The sequence below is a fragment of the Herpailurus yagouaroundi genome, unplaced genomic scaffold, assembly GCF_014898765.1.
Source record: "Herpailurus yagouaroundi ecotype Mexico unplaced genomic scaffold, PumYag 29, whole genome shotgun sequence".
In the NCBI taxonomy this organism is placed as follows: Eukaryota; Metazoa; Chordata; class Mammalia; order Carnivora; family Felidae; genus Herpailurus; species Herpailurus yagouaroundi.
Window position 1 is genome coordinate 82,922,731 of NW_024412377.1, and position 17,659 is coordinate 82,940,389.

General features: G+C 36.0%; 1 protein-coding gene across 11 annotated transcripts in view; it reads left to right on the forward strand.

The window, feature by feature from the left end:
* Positions 1–17,659, forward strand: part of MCTP1 (multiple C2 and transmembrane domain containing 1) — a 534,454-nt gene that overhangs the window by 369,066 nt on the left and 147,729 nt on the right. For all 11 annotated transcript variants that reach the window (XM_040448447.1, XM_040448430.1, XM_040448439.1 and 8 more), the window contains 5 exons: positions 6,525–6,627; positions 8,419–8,521; positions 8,850–8,951; positions 9,332–9,406; positions 11,446–11,565. In XM_040448447.1, coding sequence (XP_040304381.1) covers positions 6,525–6,627; positions 8,419–8,521; positions 8,850–8,951; positions 9,332–9,406; positions 11,446–11,565 — 503 coding nt within the window. The remainder of the gene's footprint in view (positions 1–6,524; positions 6,628–8,418; positions 8,522–8,849; positions 8,952–9,331; positions 9,407–11,445; positions 11,566–17,659) is intronic.

Below are 17,659 nucleotides of genomic sequence, written 5' to 3' on the forward strand. Positions count from 1 at the left end.
AAACAACTTTCTATTTAGTGCTCCTTTATCATGGCATTAATGCATTATATGAAATCTTGAAATCATGATTGGGTCAGTTTAATTTCAAAGTAGTAAGGAAGACATTATAAAATCTTCAATATGAAAAAAGATGTACTATACCTAATGGGCTGAGAGCCACAATTGTAGGGGGCTGGTTTTCCTGACACAAGGAAACCTGCGTCATGACTTCGTCAGGAAAGAGAAGTCCAATTATCATTACTCGGTCCCAGAATCAGACCCATTGGGAACCTAGTGAGGAGTTCAGTTAATGTATTTCTACCAATCATACGTTTAAACTATGTTTAGGTCAGTTGATGAAAAAAGCAAAGGTCAAACCCCCATCTCCAGTGATAAGGGAGCAATTGCAAGATATATCCGACATATTGTTTTTTTGTTTTGCTGGACCCCGTGCAATTCCCTCATGTATGTAGAACATTGTTATATGTTATGATTGAAACTCCAGTTTGTGGAAAGGACAGAGGGCAACCATGATTATAAGTTTTTTAAAAAGATTAAAGTATAGCCATTTCAAACTGTGACACCTGAGGAAATTAAACCAAGGAGCTTAATTTGTGCAAGGTAGGCCCCAAATAAAAGGCCCCAATGGATATGAATTGCTTTCCATGCTATTGAAAGCCTTCTGTGTTTTCAGAGACAGGGCAACAAAGAGGTGGTCACTGCGTAGCCCCCCTACACACACATTTCTATAACACATCACATCCAGCAAACTGTGCTGCTTGTCAGCAGCAAAATGACCCTGGACAAAGCCCACCACTGATGGATCAGGATTAACTTTCTATTCTGGGAGCAAGAATATCTCTCAGTATCTTTTGAGTGACTTTAATGCTCAAACCAGTAGTTTGCACAAACTGAAGTCGTCCACTTGCCCACACAACAGGTAACAAGCAAGCAGGGGTGGTGCAGACTTTCCCACAGTTCTTTATAAATATGTCGGTGTTGTGACCTCAAAGAGCAAGAGCTAAGAGTGAGAGAGAATTAGCCAGTCACTGCATCCTATTTATTCCTCAGTGCTGTTTCGAAGATTGCCAGAAAAGATGCCCATTGGAGACAATTCTGACATCTGTTTTTACTGTGGTGGGAATGGCTTTTCACCAGAAGAATTTAGGTATTAGAGCATATGCTTTAAAATTTGTTATAGATTTATTTTTGAGTTAAGATAGAAGAACCTCCAATTCTCATTCCCGCGGGAGATTTTTTCCCCCTATAAAAATCCATAGGGGAAAAAAATAGCCCCTCGTATTTAACTAGATTATGGACAAATGCATTAGTCCTAACCCAGTATTTTTAAGTATCTACTTTATAGTCATTACATAACATGTTTTTAAGTTTTTGTGTTGTAGAGACCCTATTAAAAGGATAAAGAGATAAATTTAAGCTAAACATTGCTTGTCATAAATTGTTAAAGTCTTTTTTTTAGGTAATTGTCCTTCTAAAATTGTTGGTGATAGAGATGCGTCATCACCATAGATCACCAGGGTCAGCTCATCCACTGAGGAAGTCTTCGCCTCCTCAGCCCTTCCTGTTCTAGAGTTAGAGAATGATATGCTTCTTTCTCATTGCTTCCATTGCACCCTTCACTTACCTTTATTACAGCACTTGCAATCCTGCATTATAATTGTGTATTTACATGCCTATCATGCCCACTAAATTGTGCGTGCCTTGAGTGCTGGACTATGTCTTAATCATACTTATAATTCTGGGGTGAGAAGAGCAGGCATTCAATCAGTAATGAGTGCTTCAAAAGGTATTCCTATTTCTCTCTAGAAGATTGTCAACATGGAAAATTGCAATGTTCTCAAGCAAGGCTAAGACTCTCTGTTAGCAGTCATGGTGGTTAATGCAATCAACCCCACTGCTCCAGTCCCCGCCAAGCGCTGCAATTTCTATCTTGCATCCAAACCCATATCTTCATTTACCTGCACTGCAAAGAAGAGGATAGGCGCTTTTTAGCCAAAACAGTGAACGTTAAGGGAAAACCAGTTGGTACCCACAGGTCAGCTTTAGCCTTATGACTAGAATAAGAGGGAGATGAGCGATTATGTAATCTGTTCTCATACATTTAGGCTGTTTAAATAGCCCAAAATAATCAGAGACAAAGTTCAACTTTGCATGCTGCCTTAATTTCTTGCACTTGTAGCCATACAGTATTGAATGAAATCATTACAAGCAGCATCTTTGCATCACTCTCGAGGGCTTTACAGAATACCGTGTTCTTAATAGACATCAACACTGCTTCCTGTAGTCAATCCCTCTCCTCAGATACTCTCAACAAGCAAAGCAGCATATCACGGGGTCTAACTGGAACGATAAAAGGATGAAAAGAAGGAATAATTAAGGAGATAATTAATGGTTAGGTCCATCACTGGTATTTCTGTGATTGTTTTCAGTTGTTTAAGTGGCACATAATCAAGGCTGCAAAATTTAGAAACTGAAAAGCCAGTCATTTAAAGCATCATTTAGCAAGCCGGATAAGCACATTAACTATGTGTAGCCCCTTCTTTAAAATAAAACTATGGTGAATGCTTTTTAGTGGTAAGTTTATAGAATTTGATATTGTACGTTTACTATTATTTTGGTTGAAACTGCTGTTAATTTTTAATTACCCTTGAATCATGCAGTGGCAGAAGGATACTTTCTAAATTAGTCGAAAATAACAGTGTGTAAAGACCTGATGTTGGCATCTGTTACTGATAACTGTAAAAACATAACTTTTTAGAAGGAAAAGTTGAAGAGAAGTTAAATATAAAATTGGCTGCTCTCTCCTTACGTAAATTTTCCTCTTTACCAGATTCCAGAGAAAGCTACTCTGAGCACTTTGTTGAATGCTTCTAGTCCTTGGGAAAAAAGACTGACTTAGCTAAGCTCAATAAATTGTTTCTCATCAGCAAATAACAGTATCAGGCATGGTAGATTGTTTACTTTTGGTATCTTCAAGCCCTGTTGGTTCTACCTTCAAAATACATTCAGAATCCAATCACTTTCCATCACCTGAAGTATCACAGTATCCTTCTCACTCTTCTGCTACCTCCTCCATTGGCTTCTCTCCACCTTACTCTCCAAATAGCAGCCATCAGATCAAATACCTCCAAAAGCTTCCCCTAGCACTTCTTGAGGAAACGTATTCTAAAGAGACCTGCCACCCTCCCCATACCTCATCGAATACTGTCCCCCTCTCCCAGTCTATTCCTTCAGTCACACTGGTTTCTTGGATATTCCTAGAAACACTAGGCACAGCTATTTCTCTGACCTTTCCACAATCTGTTGTTGTTCTAGGTAGCCCAAAGCTCACTCCCTTGGCTCTTTCGTTTCTTTTTGCCCATGCGGAACTTTTTCAGTGAGACCTTCTCTGACAGTCCTTTTAAAAATTGCACATATATACAAGCACTCCTCATTGTCCTCCCGATGTTTTTCTCTATAGCACTTATCACCTTCTAAAGTACCATAAAATGTGTGTATGCATTGTCTATCTTTTTCCTCAATGTAACCACCATGAGGTCAGGATTATTATTATTATTTTATGCGCCTCTGCAGTCTCAACACATAGAACACTGCCTGGTACATGGTAAGTAATAATTATTTGTTGAGTGAATGAATCTGTAGTCAAAACATTAGCCAGCTCTTCGCATGTGTGTGGCCGACTAACTGCTAAGATACAACACAGTTATTGGGAAAGGTCTTGCCTAGTGACTTATGCTTAAATACATTTAATTAAAGCTATGTTAAATAGTAGTTTGGTCTGAGGTAAAAGGCTCTTTTTTTTTTAATGTAAGTGCCATTCCATTTGGTACAGTGTCTAATATGGTCTCTTAAAAATTACATTGCTTACCCATTTCAAGTTATAAGCAGGTACATATGAGTGAATATTTTTGCCAATGATGGATGCCACTGGAATTTAGTCCAGCAAAATGACTGAGGAGTGGCTTCAGAGGGTTCTCACACTATTTTTGGTGCAGCATTGTCTCCAGGGCTTTAACATCTTCATTCTAATAGAAAACAATGACTGAGAGAATGAGTGGTAGACAGAGGACATCAGTTTTCTCTAGGAATGGTCTTGAAAAATAATCAAGTAAATGGTAAGAAAATAAGGATGGACACTGCCTCATGGGCATAGGGTTTGATAAATGTATTCGTTTCTTAACAAGGTATGGAAAGAGTTAATCATTAAGAACAGATTTTGTTTCTTTAAGACTCCATATCTTTTGTCAGCAAATACAGATAGAGTAACAAAGAAGGTGGTGAGTTCAGAGACTTTCCATGGGGTTGAAAGCCTCTTACACCATTGAATATAATTCCTGTAGGGGGAAAAAAAAAAATCAAGGGAGGATTTTCATCTTCTGCTGATAGAAGTTTAAAGTAATTTTTCCCCCAATACATATTGGTCTCTGAAGTTTGTTCTTGTGTTTTGCAATTGAAAAAGTGGTGCAACTTTGACTGAATCTCTTACACATTGTTGATCACTTGAGGGCAAGTAAAACCAAGTCAATTGAAATATAATAGTAACTGAAATAAAGCAAGTGAAAATAAGGAAACAAAAATGCCAATAAGTGCTCTCTTTATGTAGTCTTTTTTCTTTTTCTTTTGTTTTTTGTTTTTTTTTTTGTTTTTTTTTTTTTTACTAAATTAAGATTTACATGAATGTACACATATATGAGAAAGATTAAAAGGAGGTTCCAGGAAGAGTGTGAACGTTACGCTTGGCTTTTAAGTAAAAGTTACCAACACTTATAACTTGATCTAAAGTTCTATCTAAAGTGATAGTAAAATAATTACTCTTTTGACATTGAATTCTATTAAATATGGCCTTAATTTTCTCTCTGATCATTACAGATAGGTGTTTTCTCCGTCCCACCCTTTAATAAATTATTTGAGGTGGTGGTTTATGTCCTCTTCTTTTGTGCACACTATAGTGCCCAGCACAAAGCTACGTGAAAAGAAGTGAGGTTTTAGAAATTGTTCAAATCTACTTTTTATGCTTATACTTGAATTCACGGAGGAAAACAAAATTGTGGATGTGGCGTATAAAACCTATTGCACTGTGTTTTAATGAACAAACTGTTCTTTTTTGAATTCTCTTTTCCACATTGTGTATGAAAAAGGATAATACAGATCCTAAGGCAGAGATAAAAATTCTACCAGTGCTCAAAGGCTTTCTAGTCTCTACTCTTCAGTCAAAATTGTTCCTATGACCAAAAATTGAAAAGACTACCATGCTGTTAAAGTATGCAATCAACCTGGGGTATATGAGGCCGCTGAAATAACACACATATATTTAATCTCTTTTTTTAATATAAAACTAATACGTTCAATTAAATGTGAGTCAAAGTTGGTACAGCTCACTTTAAGAATTACAACATGGAAAGTAAATACACTGCTGTGAGGGAACACGTAGCTTATCTGTCCCTGATAGCTAATGAATTCCTTCCTATTAAAATTTAATTGAAAATCTTCAATGATATTTAAGCTTTCACAGAAGTGTAAACTACAGTGACTACAATTCACAATGCATCTAAAACAATTATTCTTTATCATTAAAGTTAATAATATGCACATTAACCTCTTATGTAGTCTAAATCAATATTGTAGTTTAAAAGATATGACCTCTGGACAGCTTTGTCTAAATATTGATTTCATTGTCATTTGTATAAGGTATCAAACAAATTACATGCTGCACTAATATCATTAATGCTGCCCCAAAGAGCCTCTGACTTTATGGGGTTCTTATAATACCTCACATGACATTACGAAATATTGAGGATATCACACAATATAATTGCCGAATGGACAAGATTTGACTATGGCAGAACAGAGTCCCTGTAAACAGATGATAACTTCCAAATTCTTTACTTTCAGTGGACAGGAAAAAAATACTGCTCTTTAACATGCAGACTGGTTGAGCGGTTAGGATTCAAATGGCAGAATTTCTTCTGCCTCAGAGGGTCTAATTTACCTTCTTGTGATGCCATAGATATTTCAGGAGGGAATCTGAAGGTACATTAAAATGGAGTTATTCTGTAATAAAGCAGTTTTCCCAACATAAACTTGTTTAGGAGTTTCTGTTATAAGTTACTAATGAGTCAGAGGAGTTGGAAAATATATGCATAAAAGTGAAGGGGTTGAGCCTTTCAAAGGATCATTATAGAATTAAATACAAATTGACTTAGGGATAAACTGGCATCACATCTTCTCTCATAATTGGCAGTAGTGTTGTTTTTGTATTAAAAAAAAGTGCAAATTGAAATACCAGCTATATAATTTTCTCTCTTTCACTTTTTTCAGGTTCTAAATTGCTCTGAATCACAACAATTGTTAACATTATCCAGTTATGTCTAACTATATTTTGATGTTGTTTTTAAATTTTTTAAACTGTACAATAGTTTTTGTTTTTTATAAAACTCTGTAGAAAAGAGATGTGGTCGTGCTCATGACCCTGTGAACTGTGGGTGCTATTTGTACTGAAAATGTCCCCCCCAAATCTCTTATAGGCAAAAGTGACCCATTTTGTGTAGTGGAACTGAACAATGATAGGCTGCTAACACACACCGTCTACAAAAATCTCAATCCTGAGTGGAACAAAATCTTCACATTGTAAGTAATCATTACCTTGAGCTCATTTCAAAACTGGAGCTAATAATATTTATTTTTGAGATATTTGTATGCGTGCGTGTGTGTGTGTGTGTGTGTGTGTGTGTGTGTGTGTGTGTGTTTATTCTTGACCGATTAACAACTCAGCACATCTGGACTGCCTTTGCTGGCAACACCGAATAGCATAATTGCACTACCTTTCTGATAGTGAAGCCTGGGGAAAGCGTATGCTGTTTTTCTGTGTTTTCACAGATTTTTTTTTAAACTGAGGTTTTTATATGATTTGACTAAGGGTTTTGCTCCCATTAACTGAATTGCCATACCGCTTCTTCCTTTTATGCTTTCTATTGAAATTCCCCCCAAATGCACTGACACCAGGGAGGACAAAGCTCTATTTGTTCCATTGCTCAAATCAGCAAACAATTCAGTCTCAAATTCAGAAATGCTTTAGTTTTGTTTTATTGCATTTTAGTACAATAAGAACATTAAGTATTGTCCTAGTTACCAGATCACCATTTAGGTTGATTTTTCTTTTTTTTTAAAAAAAAGTTTATAAATCTTTTGACTACACGCTAAAAAAGCTGCCGATCTACACCATAGTATCTCCTAAGTTCGTTGTGTGTGTGCGTGTGTGTGTGTGTGTGTGTGTGTGTATGTTTTTAACTGGGCTTTAGAAATGAACTCTGAACAAAGGAAAACTCTCCAAACAGAGTACTTCTTAAAAGTTTTCTAACATAGTTTTATTTTCTTGTATATGAAAACTGCTAAATTCCTCATTAATTTCTTATAATGTCTCAGCTTAAGAGCCAGTAACTAATCAGATTTAATTATCTGACCAATTTATCTTTAAGGAATTCCACATTTTTATAAGAGATGAAAGCCTGGTCAGGAGACTTGCACTCCTAAGAAGGTTGTTGAGAGTGTTTTTCCCTGGAATGCATAATTGAATGAATAGGTTTGATTATTATCAAAGCCATTAATTGATTGTGCCCTGATAAAGCCTCTTCTCACATGTGGTTGCAGTCTTTCAGTAATGAATATATTCATTTTTTTTGTTTTCTCTTAATTCATGTTTTCTTGGAAAACAGTTTGATCAAAGAATCAATGCTGTCAGCAATTGGGGTTTATTTTTCCAGAAACAAAAATGCAGAGCTCACACAGTTGTTTATTAACATACGTTGTCTGTGGAACATAATGGAACACTATTTAATTTCTAAATCCTGGGGTGGTACAAAAGCTATCAATGTTACATTTTCTCCATTCTGTTTTATGTGTTGGTTAATTTTTACTATAAAACTACCAGAAGTTTTGTTAAGAACTGTAAACAAAAAGATGTCCTACTGTTACAAAAAAAAGAAAAATATACTGTGACTCTTGCTGATATCAAATTTACTGAAGTTTTACATGGGGTTAATAGGAAGGTAGAAATTATTGTGATAATAATTAGAGGGAAAAGTCTCAAAAACATCAGTGCCACTAATTGATGTTTTTTTTTTACAATAACTTATTCTGCGCCCATCCAGATGGAAGATTATATTTCATTAAAAAATTATAACTTGAAATTACAGTGGTGTTCAAAGTTCCAGATAATAGAACCATCACTGTAGTCTACTAAGGTGCATTATGGGAAATTCTGTCAGATACCAAGCTACCTTGTATATGTGTATATGCAAATAGCATACATAAAAACACATACACACAAAATCAGCTGGAGCCATCTAAATTTTCAAAAGCATTTTTGTTCTTGTTCCCCACTGATGAAGTCTTTTCTTCTTATGTGTATTTATTATGCAGCAACATTAAAGATATCCATTCAGTTCTTGAAGTGACAGTTTATGATGAAGATCGGGATCGAAGTGCTGACTTTCTGGGCAAAGTTGCTATACCATTGCTGTCTGTAAGTTTTATTCACCTGACACACTGCTCTGTGTTGCTTTTGCTCAAGGAAAAAAAAAACCCTCAGCTCTGTATCTGTCATTTCTCAACCAAGGTCTGTAATAAGAACACTAAAAATTTTAACATACTCAATTCACGGCCATGTTGAATCCCATGATAGTTAATTTTTCCTGACAGACTTGATCCTGGTAATGAACAGGTACTTGTCAGAATTGCCACAGTTGTTTTGGGTTCTCTGTCAGTTTCAGCAGCTGGGGGTCAAAGGTCACTGAGGGAGTGTATTCAGTGGAGACCGCGAGACAGACGGCTGTCATGTCCTTTTCCCGCAGATTCAAAATGGTGAACAGAAAGCCTACGTCTTGAAAAACAAGCAGCTGACAGGGCCAACAAAGGGGGTCATCTATCTTGAAATAGATGTGATTTTTAATGCTGTAAGTCTTAACTTTGGCTTTTTTGTACTGCTAAAGAGTTCAGTTTCATGAAAGCTTTTGTTCCTGATTTGTAGAGAATTTCTGTCATTCCTCATTTTCTCTAAACCTTGATGTATCCTGGAGAATACGCTTCTGCCACTGCCTGGCACACCCACACTTTCTGTTATAGTTGGCGGCTGCCACTGCGGCTGTGCTTCGGCCGCTGCCTGCCGGCGTAAGAAATGGAAGTGCATGCATGTGCAACTGTATACATTTATATTTTATGAGCACAGCAGCCAGGACTTTGAAACTTTAGGAATTATTGCAAATCGAACTGCGTGAAAAACTTGTAAACGTTTGTAATATATTAATCCATAACAGACACATATGTTGATGTATAGGTGAAAGCCAGCTTACGAACATTAATACCCAAAGAACAGAAGTACATTGAAGAGGAAAACAGACTCTCTAAACAGGTAAAGAGCAAGGAAAGATTAACCCCTCTGGGAAGACCTGATTGTATCTGTAAAACATCTAAGTAAATTCAAATAAACTTTGGAAGTATAGAGGGGGGGAAGCCTATGGAATTGTTGATCATCTACTTATGTGAAATGGCTCTTTCTTTTTCTCTTTCTTTCTCTCTCTTCCCTTCCTTTCCTTAAAAGATCAAGCAAGGACAATACCAAACTAATAAATTAGATGGGGGTGGTCAGAATGGAAAGGGGATACTGTAGGTGCTGCATAGAATGGATATGTATTCATGCATTGGCGTAAGAATGATCATTTTGAACATAAAATACTGTCTGATTGCCATGGAATGTGTAAGAGAGAACACCAAAAGCCGAGGTTCAAATATATGTCCAGACGACCACCCACAGGTATGATGCAGGTGTGTGTAAAGCGAGCCCTGCATAAAGCTCTTCCCTCTAATCCACAAGAGAGGGGCTCCATCTTTTAAGGGAAACCTCCCTGTTAATTAGATTTTGACTATGATCTTTTAGAAGTGAACTTTTATTGGCGTTTTTAGCTAGGAAAATAGAAAATCAGCACATCTGATTTTTCTGTCATAAATAAGGCTTGGTATCCTGTAATTAGACACAGTCTTAAATTAGGTTTGTTATCAAGTTAAGAAAGGGTACTAAGCTACCTCTTTAAAAAACTGTTTACTTCCAATTAACACAGCTAAAGTAAAATGTTTTTGTTGCGGCAATAAAGCATACAGAACTCATTTGTGTGTGTTAAAATATTGAACAATTTTCTGTGCTATTAGGAGCCTAAAATTAGTTTTGTTTTACATCTAATCAATTCACCGTAAACAGTGGGATCTTTGGTTGTTTAAAGACAGTGCATGCATTACAAATGCAATATCTATCTAAATAGAAATACAGATTACATTGTCTTCACAATTATAGATAAAAGTAATGAAAGTAGCTCTAAAAGGACGGTGATCAGGGTAGGAAGGAAAGAAGGAAAACAAAAAGGGTGACTCTTTTCCTGAAAGAATTTCAATTTTAATAACTTGTTAAAACTGGTTTGCCTGTACATGCATCTATATTTAGACATACACATAGACATATTTTTTCCATATGACCTCAGGAAACTTTATATAACTACTTCTTTAAAATACCAGATCACTATTGAAGTATATTTGGAATTAGCAAAATATTACCCGTAGACATAGTATTCTAATTATTAGCACAGCTGTAGATCATTTTTTGTATCATCATCTAACATATGGGCTATTCTTTTACAGTTGTAGCCATGCCTTGTTTTAAATTTTAGATTTAAATTGTACCAACTCTCATATACCTTTTTAATGAAAGATTTTGTAAAGCACTTGGTTACCATAATTTTTTTCTGAACTCCAAAACGATGAAAAAGTAATGAGAAAATATAATTTAAATTTGTTGTGGAAAGGAGAGACAGAGAATTAGACTGAGAGGAAGAAACTGAGAGAGAGAGAGAGAGAGAGAGACCAAGAGAGACCGAGACTGAAAAATTGATAGTAAATGAGGGAGAATCCCACAAAAATGATGAAAATTTTGTTTTCTGTAAAAAAAGCAATACTTGACAGGTTTTTCTCTAAGACCTGAAATTGAAACATTCCACGTTATCCATTTCACTTTCAAATATCTTGAAATTAAGGCATGTAAAGAATCTTAAAACCACAATAAGATTTAAGAATTTAAAAATATATTTAAGATTCGCAGTATGTAAATGTTTTTAATTTTTGGAGATGTTTGCCTTTTGCACATAGGTAGCCCAATCCACATAATAATGCTTTTTTTAAGAAAATCTATTTAGCTAAGGAATTGTTCTTATAATTCAGTTCTTTCTGCTGTTTCCAGAGATACTTCTCTTCCTTTCACTCTTGAGCCAAATTGCTTGGTATATTCTTCCAACTTCATTAACTTTATGAATCCTTTTCAAGTCACACTAAACTTGAAGAATTTTGTGCCATATCTGATGGCTTTTAATCTTGCAAATTCTAATAATATTTTCATCTTTTGTACAGCTGCTCCTAAGAAACTTTATCAGAATGAAGCGTTGTGTCATGGTGCTTGTAAATGCTGCATACTACGTTAATAGTTGCTTTGATTGGGATTCACCCCCAAGGAGCCTCGCTGCTTTTGTGGTATGATAATTCTTTATTACTTACATTGTTATTCATTAAATTCAGTAATCATAGCTGCATGTTTCTGTGGCTATAGTAACAGTTATGTTGATGTGGCCATTTTAAAACTCCTATTTTAAGACTTGACTGGACAGATTTGCCGTGGGCAGGAACCTGATGGATCGTTCAAGGTCTGAGTCCAAGAATACATCCCCCACCCCCACCAGATTTCCGGAAAGCAAGAAATCTCAGCCAATATATAATTTTCTCCATGACAGTCAAAAAGTAAAATTTTACATATTGCATAATTCCAAATCCCAATAACAGAGCCAAGAAAAGTCCTTAGTGTTAAAAAAAAATTAATAATCTTGACCACCCTTATTTTAATGTTATTGTTCTATAGATTTTGTTCAAAATATGAAAATCATTGGCAGTAGGATGCTGGTTGGTAATATTTTAATATGTGAATCAATTGGAAGTAGATGTGACCTATTTAAGAGACATTTTATTGTTTCTGAGATTTCCAGTTTTTAAAAAGGCACAAGTGAGAATTTGATAGATCCAAATAGTCCTCTAACAATGTTCATCTTGTAGCCTTTTACTTTGGTTATTTAAAAACTGCTGATGAGACCAACTAGCAAAGCCAGAAAATCTGAGAGAATACTTTCCTCTGTGCTTTAGCTGGGATTTTCCGCTCTCACGTTAGTTTTGCTTATTCAGGGTTTCAGTCTGAAGTTTAAGTAGAGTCCTTCTTCTGAAATCCTTTATTTTATTGTCATATTTGTTAGAAGATGAGTACCTTAGGCTTTCTTATAGTTTCCAGTTTAGCAGAATATGACTTTATGATGGAGCTCATAAGAAGAGCCTTAATTATAGTAACAAATCAACCTTTTAGTATTACCATTCAAATGAGTGTCTGCACATCTGTTTAGCACTTTGAGCTGGGTCCTCCTCTCAGGCCTTGTATAGGACTTTCATTAATGTCTGAGCACATGGAACAAAGAGTGTGTATGTCCCTTTGTGTTGTAAGTTACCAGAAAGTTAGGCAGCCTGCTTCCCATAGACATGTTGTTGTCTCCTTAAAGAAAGCAGTTGCCATCATCATTAAGTTTGGGAAAAGAAAATCTTCCCCTGTCAATATACTTTTAGTTAGCTCTTCCACATAATAAATACATTGGGGTACTGTTAAGCAACCTGGATTATGATTTTTCACTATCATAGAGACACTTTGATATTAATGAGGGAAAACTGACACTGAGTTTCTATGTATATTTAATGCCATTACTTCCAGGTTCCATGGGCCCTTATAACAGATGCAGTAATATTCTCCCAAAAATGCCACGATGCCATCTTTGATTCGCTCCTTCCAAAGTCATCCCGCACAACTGTTTGTGAAATTTGAAAACAGGGGAATCTATACAGTTATGTCATTTGTTCAGGAACATTCATTCGGAATGCTTTAATGTTACAATGTATTGTATAAGTCTTCATAAACTTTCTCTTCTAGAGGTCACTGACGTAAAACGAATTCAAGATGGCAGGCTTTTTTCATAGTTTCCTTTGATTAACAAAAATCAGGTGCTGAAATTCTGAGACACTTAGGTACATGTACATGATAACACTTGAGTGGTTTCATTGTAAGGGTATCCAAGTTCACTGGGAAAGACAGATTATAATATCTCTCTCAGCTGGCAGTCAGTTTCCAACAGCCTTCATCCTACAAAACACAAACTGAATGCGAGATGCTTGCAAAAAAGGAGGGGGAGGCCACAGTAAAGGTGGGATAAGGGTCTGCAGACACGAATGGCGAGAAGAGGCCTCACAAGTCGCAATGTGAATGTGCAAGAAGAGTACTTTTGAGAAGAAATGATAACATTGACAGTTCGTTGAATACAAGCCCTGAGTTACACTCTACTGAATGTGATTAAAATAACGAACAACAAAACTGAACTTCATTTATCTAGACCTGAGCTGGGCATACCATGAGAAGGGGGGCCCTGCCTTTTCCACCCTGGTGGCCCAGCATCACCTGCAGAGTATCTAGTACTTGGTAGGCTCCCAATATAAATGGCCATCCAGATCAACAGATCAACAGACCAACCAATAAACCAGTCAATCAATGTGAAATTTTTTGTTCTTAAGTGAAGAAACTCTTCTCCAATGATGCCAGATATATAAGGCTTTGCTCTAATAGAGCTAGTTATTAAATGATGATAGACATAGCCTAATGCTTTCCTTGGACTTTTCATTTAAATTCTAAACTATCTCATAATCCTATAAATAATAATATAATAATCCTCTATATAATAATAACAACCAATACTTATTAAGCCTTTATGTACCAGGAAACTGTTTTATAGACACTAATGCACGAAAGTGCTTTTCATGAATACATGAATTTAATACTCCCAATAACCTAACAACAATCTACAAAGTAGATACTATTATTTCCCCAATATGCAGAGGAAAACACTGAGGCACAGAAAAGAACCTTACCCAAAGCCACACAACAGATATTTTTTTCTTTCTAAAAGAGCTTTTAAAATATGTACCTTATAATCTAAGTATCATAACAATTCAGAAAAAAAAAATATTGTAGGATTTTTATTCATCTTAAGGATATTAAGTGATATATTTAAAAATGAAATGTTTCAAAGATCTCGTTGCATAACCAGAGCCTTTTTAGGCCAGTTTATTGAAAAGAACTGCTTTCCATTAGGAGAAGAGTATGAGCAGCACCCCATTGTTACAAACATATTGTTCCCATCATTCCCTGTTGACGGATCTCGGGTCTATTATTATAATATTGGTTCCACTTGGCCCACTTTTTCATAAATGCAGCTGCTTCACGGAGCACATGCATTTGTACCATTATGTGGCTTGGTTTTAGGCCCAGATCAGTAAACTTTATAATGTTTAAGAGCCTTTTTTTTTTTCTATTCCATTTTCTTTTTCTTTTCTAATTTCCTATCCAAAAACAAATGTAGAATAACGAAACCAAAATGGAAAGACAATGATCTTTTTGTCCCAATGTCAGTTAAAGTGGAAAGCCTAAGAAACGTAGGGCCAGAGAGGTTCTGGCCCCTTTGGCACTACCTGTGTGCTCTGGGAAGACGCTAGAGCCGGCTGACGACACAAAGCTGCGGTCGGCCGGGGAGGCGAGGGATAAAACAGAAGCAAACATGTTCCTGGGAATGTCCTTGTTTTTGTGTGCTATGAATTAGGTTTTTAAATTTTACTATGAATATTGTATGCCTGAGAGCAAACACAGACGTATGTGGCGCAGAAGGCCCTGCTTGTCTTTTGGAATCATCTATTGCAGACGTGGAAATGTCTCATAAATTGGGCCTAATTTTCATCAGGCTCTTGACCAGACATTTGTGTTCTTGCGGATGTCAGTGGGTGCAACGTGGAAAAAAAAAAAAAAAAAACGGAGTGCGCACTCTCTCTTTCTCTTCAGTACTGTCATTTCTCACTGTAATGAGCACAAAAATAATTGGACAACTGAGCTATCAGTAAAAGGACACACTTCAGTGTGCGTCAAAGAATTATTTTACAGGACAAACTTTAATCTTTAAATGTGATTGTAGATAATTTGTGGTACCATCTGTCCATTTGGAATTGTTTTAGCCTTTTCTGTCGTTATACAGTAAGTGCCGCTGTGTTTAACATTAACATTTGATATTTTACACATTTAATTTCTGTTCTGCTGTGTGGTCCTTAGGGAATGGAGTGCTAGTGCTACATGAGAGAGACAAAGTATTGATCAGTTAACATTTCAGCTACATTTATGTATGTCGCAAAATTAATGAAAATGCCAGACAAAAATGTCAGAGTGCACAAAAAGGTAGAATTTAAATTTGGTAGTTTAATGAAAAGTTTAAGATGTGCATTATCAAAAATGTCCTCTTGCCTTTAAAGTACAATTCCTAACAGAATAACTATAGGGAGACACATATTTTACTTAGAGGAACAATGAACATGAATTATGAAGGGATGTCAACCCTTCCAAGTATCTTGTGTCCCAGAACCGGCATGTTTGAATTTTTAACTGTTACTCATAAAATGCATTTGTTTCTGTTGCTATCTGGAAGGCTACTGGCTTCAACCCTCTGTGCTGACCAGCCTATGAGGCAGGCTTCCTACTGAGATTCTGCCCACCCCCCCACCCCTGGTTTTCCTTGGTATCCATGTGTTCCTTTTGTGTCAGAACTGAGAATTCCCTCTACAGCAATTCATCGAGGCCACTCTGGTTCATTACTCGTTCCTTTCTGGGTGCTTTTCAAATGCCTGGTTTTCCTTTGCGTCCAGATAATTTGTGCTTCACCTTCATTCAATCCCCATTTTAGTAAAGGATCACACTCGGGACAACAGCTACTCTCAGAAAAGCTGGGCCATTATGCAGGAAAAGAGAAAAAACAGAGATGATGTATGCAGAGAATGACATGAGGCAGCTCTGTGTAGCCAAATGATTTTTTTAAAAAATGGAGGAAGCACAAGCAAGGGAGGAGGAACTGAACTTGCAGAGGCCATGGGAATACAATGCAACGATCTGAAGACAATAGGCTCATGAGGATACCTTATCAGGTATTTTCTGTGTAGAAAGCCTGCTGCTATTAAACAACATATGGATTTTTCTAAAAGTTATTACAACAATAAGGACATTTTAAGTGGCCTTCACGTTCAAGGACCAAGAGAGGAGCATTGCTTAAGAAGAAACATCAATGTGCAAACAAAGGCATATCTACATCCCCTGTAATTCAAATCTTAGCGTTCATGTTAGTGAGCTATATAGGGTGGTTGTACTGGACATAGGAAAGGTAACTTTAAGATCCCAACAGAAATTTCTACTTTAAAAATCTAAGAGACATCAGCAGTAGCATACCAACAAAAGTATGCTTCAAATCTATGGCAATTTTCAAGTGATTTGTATAGAAGCTTTTGTTGGTGTTGCTACAATTATTTTTTTAGTGCTAAGCAGGAAAACTGGAAATGTTCCAGATGTAATTGTTGTTATTTTTCCTGCAACAACAAAACAGAAGGACCCTCAAAAATCAGAGAAACAAGTACTAAAGCAAAATGATCTATAACTCTTGTTCCTTCCTATGCTTGCATTCTTTAATTTTCCTAAAATTATATAAATCTAAATTTCCAAGCCCTTCTGTCCATCCTTCTTCACTTACGCTATCCTCTGACATAAACATTTATTGTTTACTAAACAATACTTCCAATCTAATTTACACAAATTTTAAAGGTACATTAAATGCTTCCTTCCCAAATGTGTGAGGAAACAAGAAAACCTACATAGAATTTCGTCAATTTAGAAGATTGTATATCTCCAAAATTACCCAAAATCAAAGACTATTGACACTTAGAAGGTTCCAGTACTACAGTTTCCTTTTCAGTAAATAGATCGTATGCCCAATTCATGGGGACACACTGACACTTTTAAGTCGATACTCAAAACATACATTTTTTTTTCCTAAATTTATCTGAATTCCAAGGAAGAAAATTTTTTTCAAGTATTGGACAATAAAAAGTTAGGTTCTCTTAAGCGATGGCAAAGCATTGCGTATAAATTTTGCAATTATATAAAAGCCCCTCAAAGATCAAAATTTAGAAGTGAGTTGAGTTTGAAGATTGATCACAATTAGCTAAAATCAACTGTGAATCTTAGGAAATGTAGCAAATCAGATATTAATGGGACAAAGCATTTTGACTAGATTTCTCGAATCCTTCTTGTGGAGTGTTGCTCTAGCTTAGTTGCTAGATCTATTTAAATGTGTAGTCTTTCTCTTTTGTGTTTTATCTGTTACATCTACAAAGGCAGCACTTCCTCAAATTGGTGCATAGCTCTCTTTAAATATTGCGAGCACCCTTTTTTTGTTGTTTATTTTAATAGATATCAGCAAAATGACCTCCTGCTCTTTGGAGGGAGATAATCACATAAGACACTGAGTCTACTACTCTCTGAAAAGCTTATTCCTCTTAAATTTTATTGTCTATTTACAAGAAGAATTTAATTCTTAGAGCATGTCAAACACATATTTTCTATTATCTTTACTCTCCTTTGTATTCAAAAGTAGGAAGTAGTAAAATGCTATAATCTGAGGAT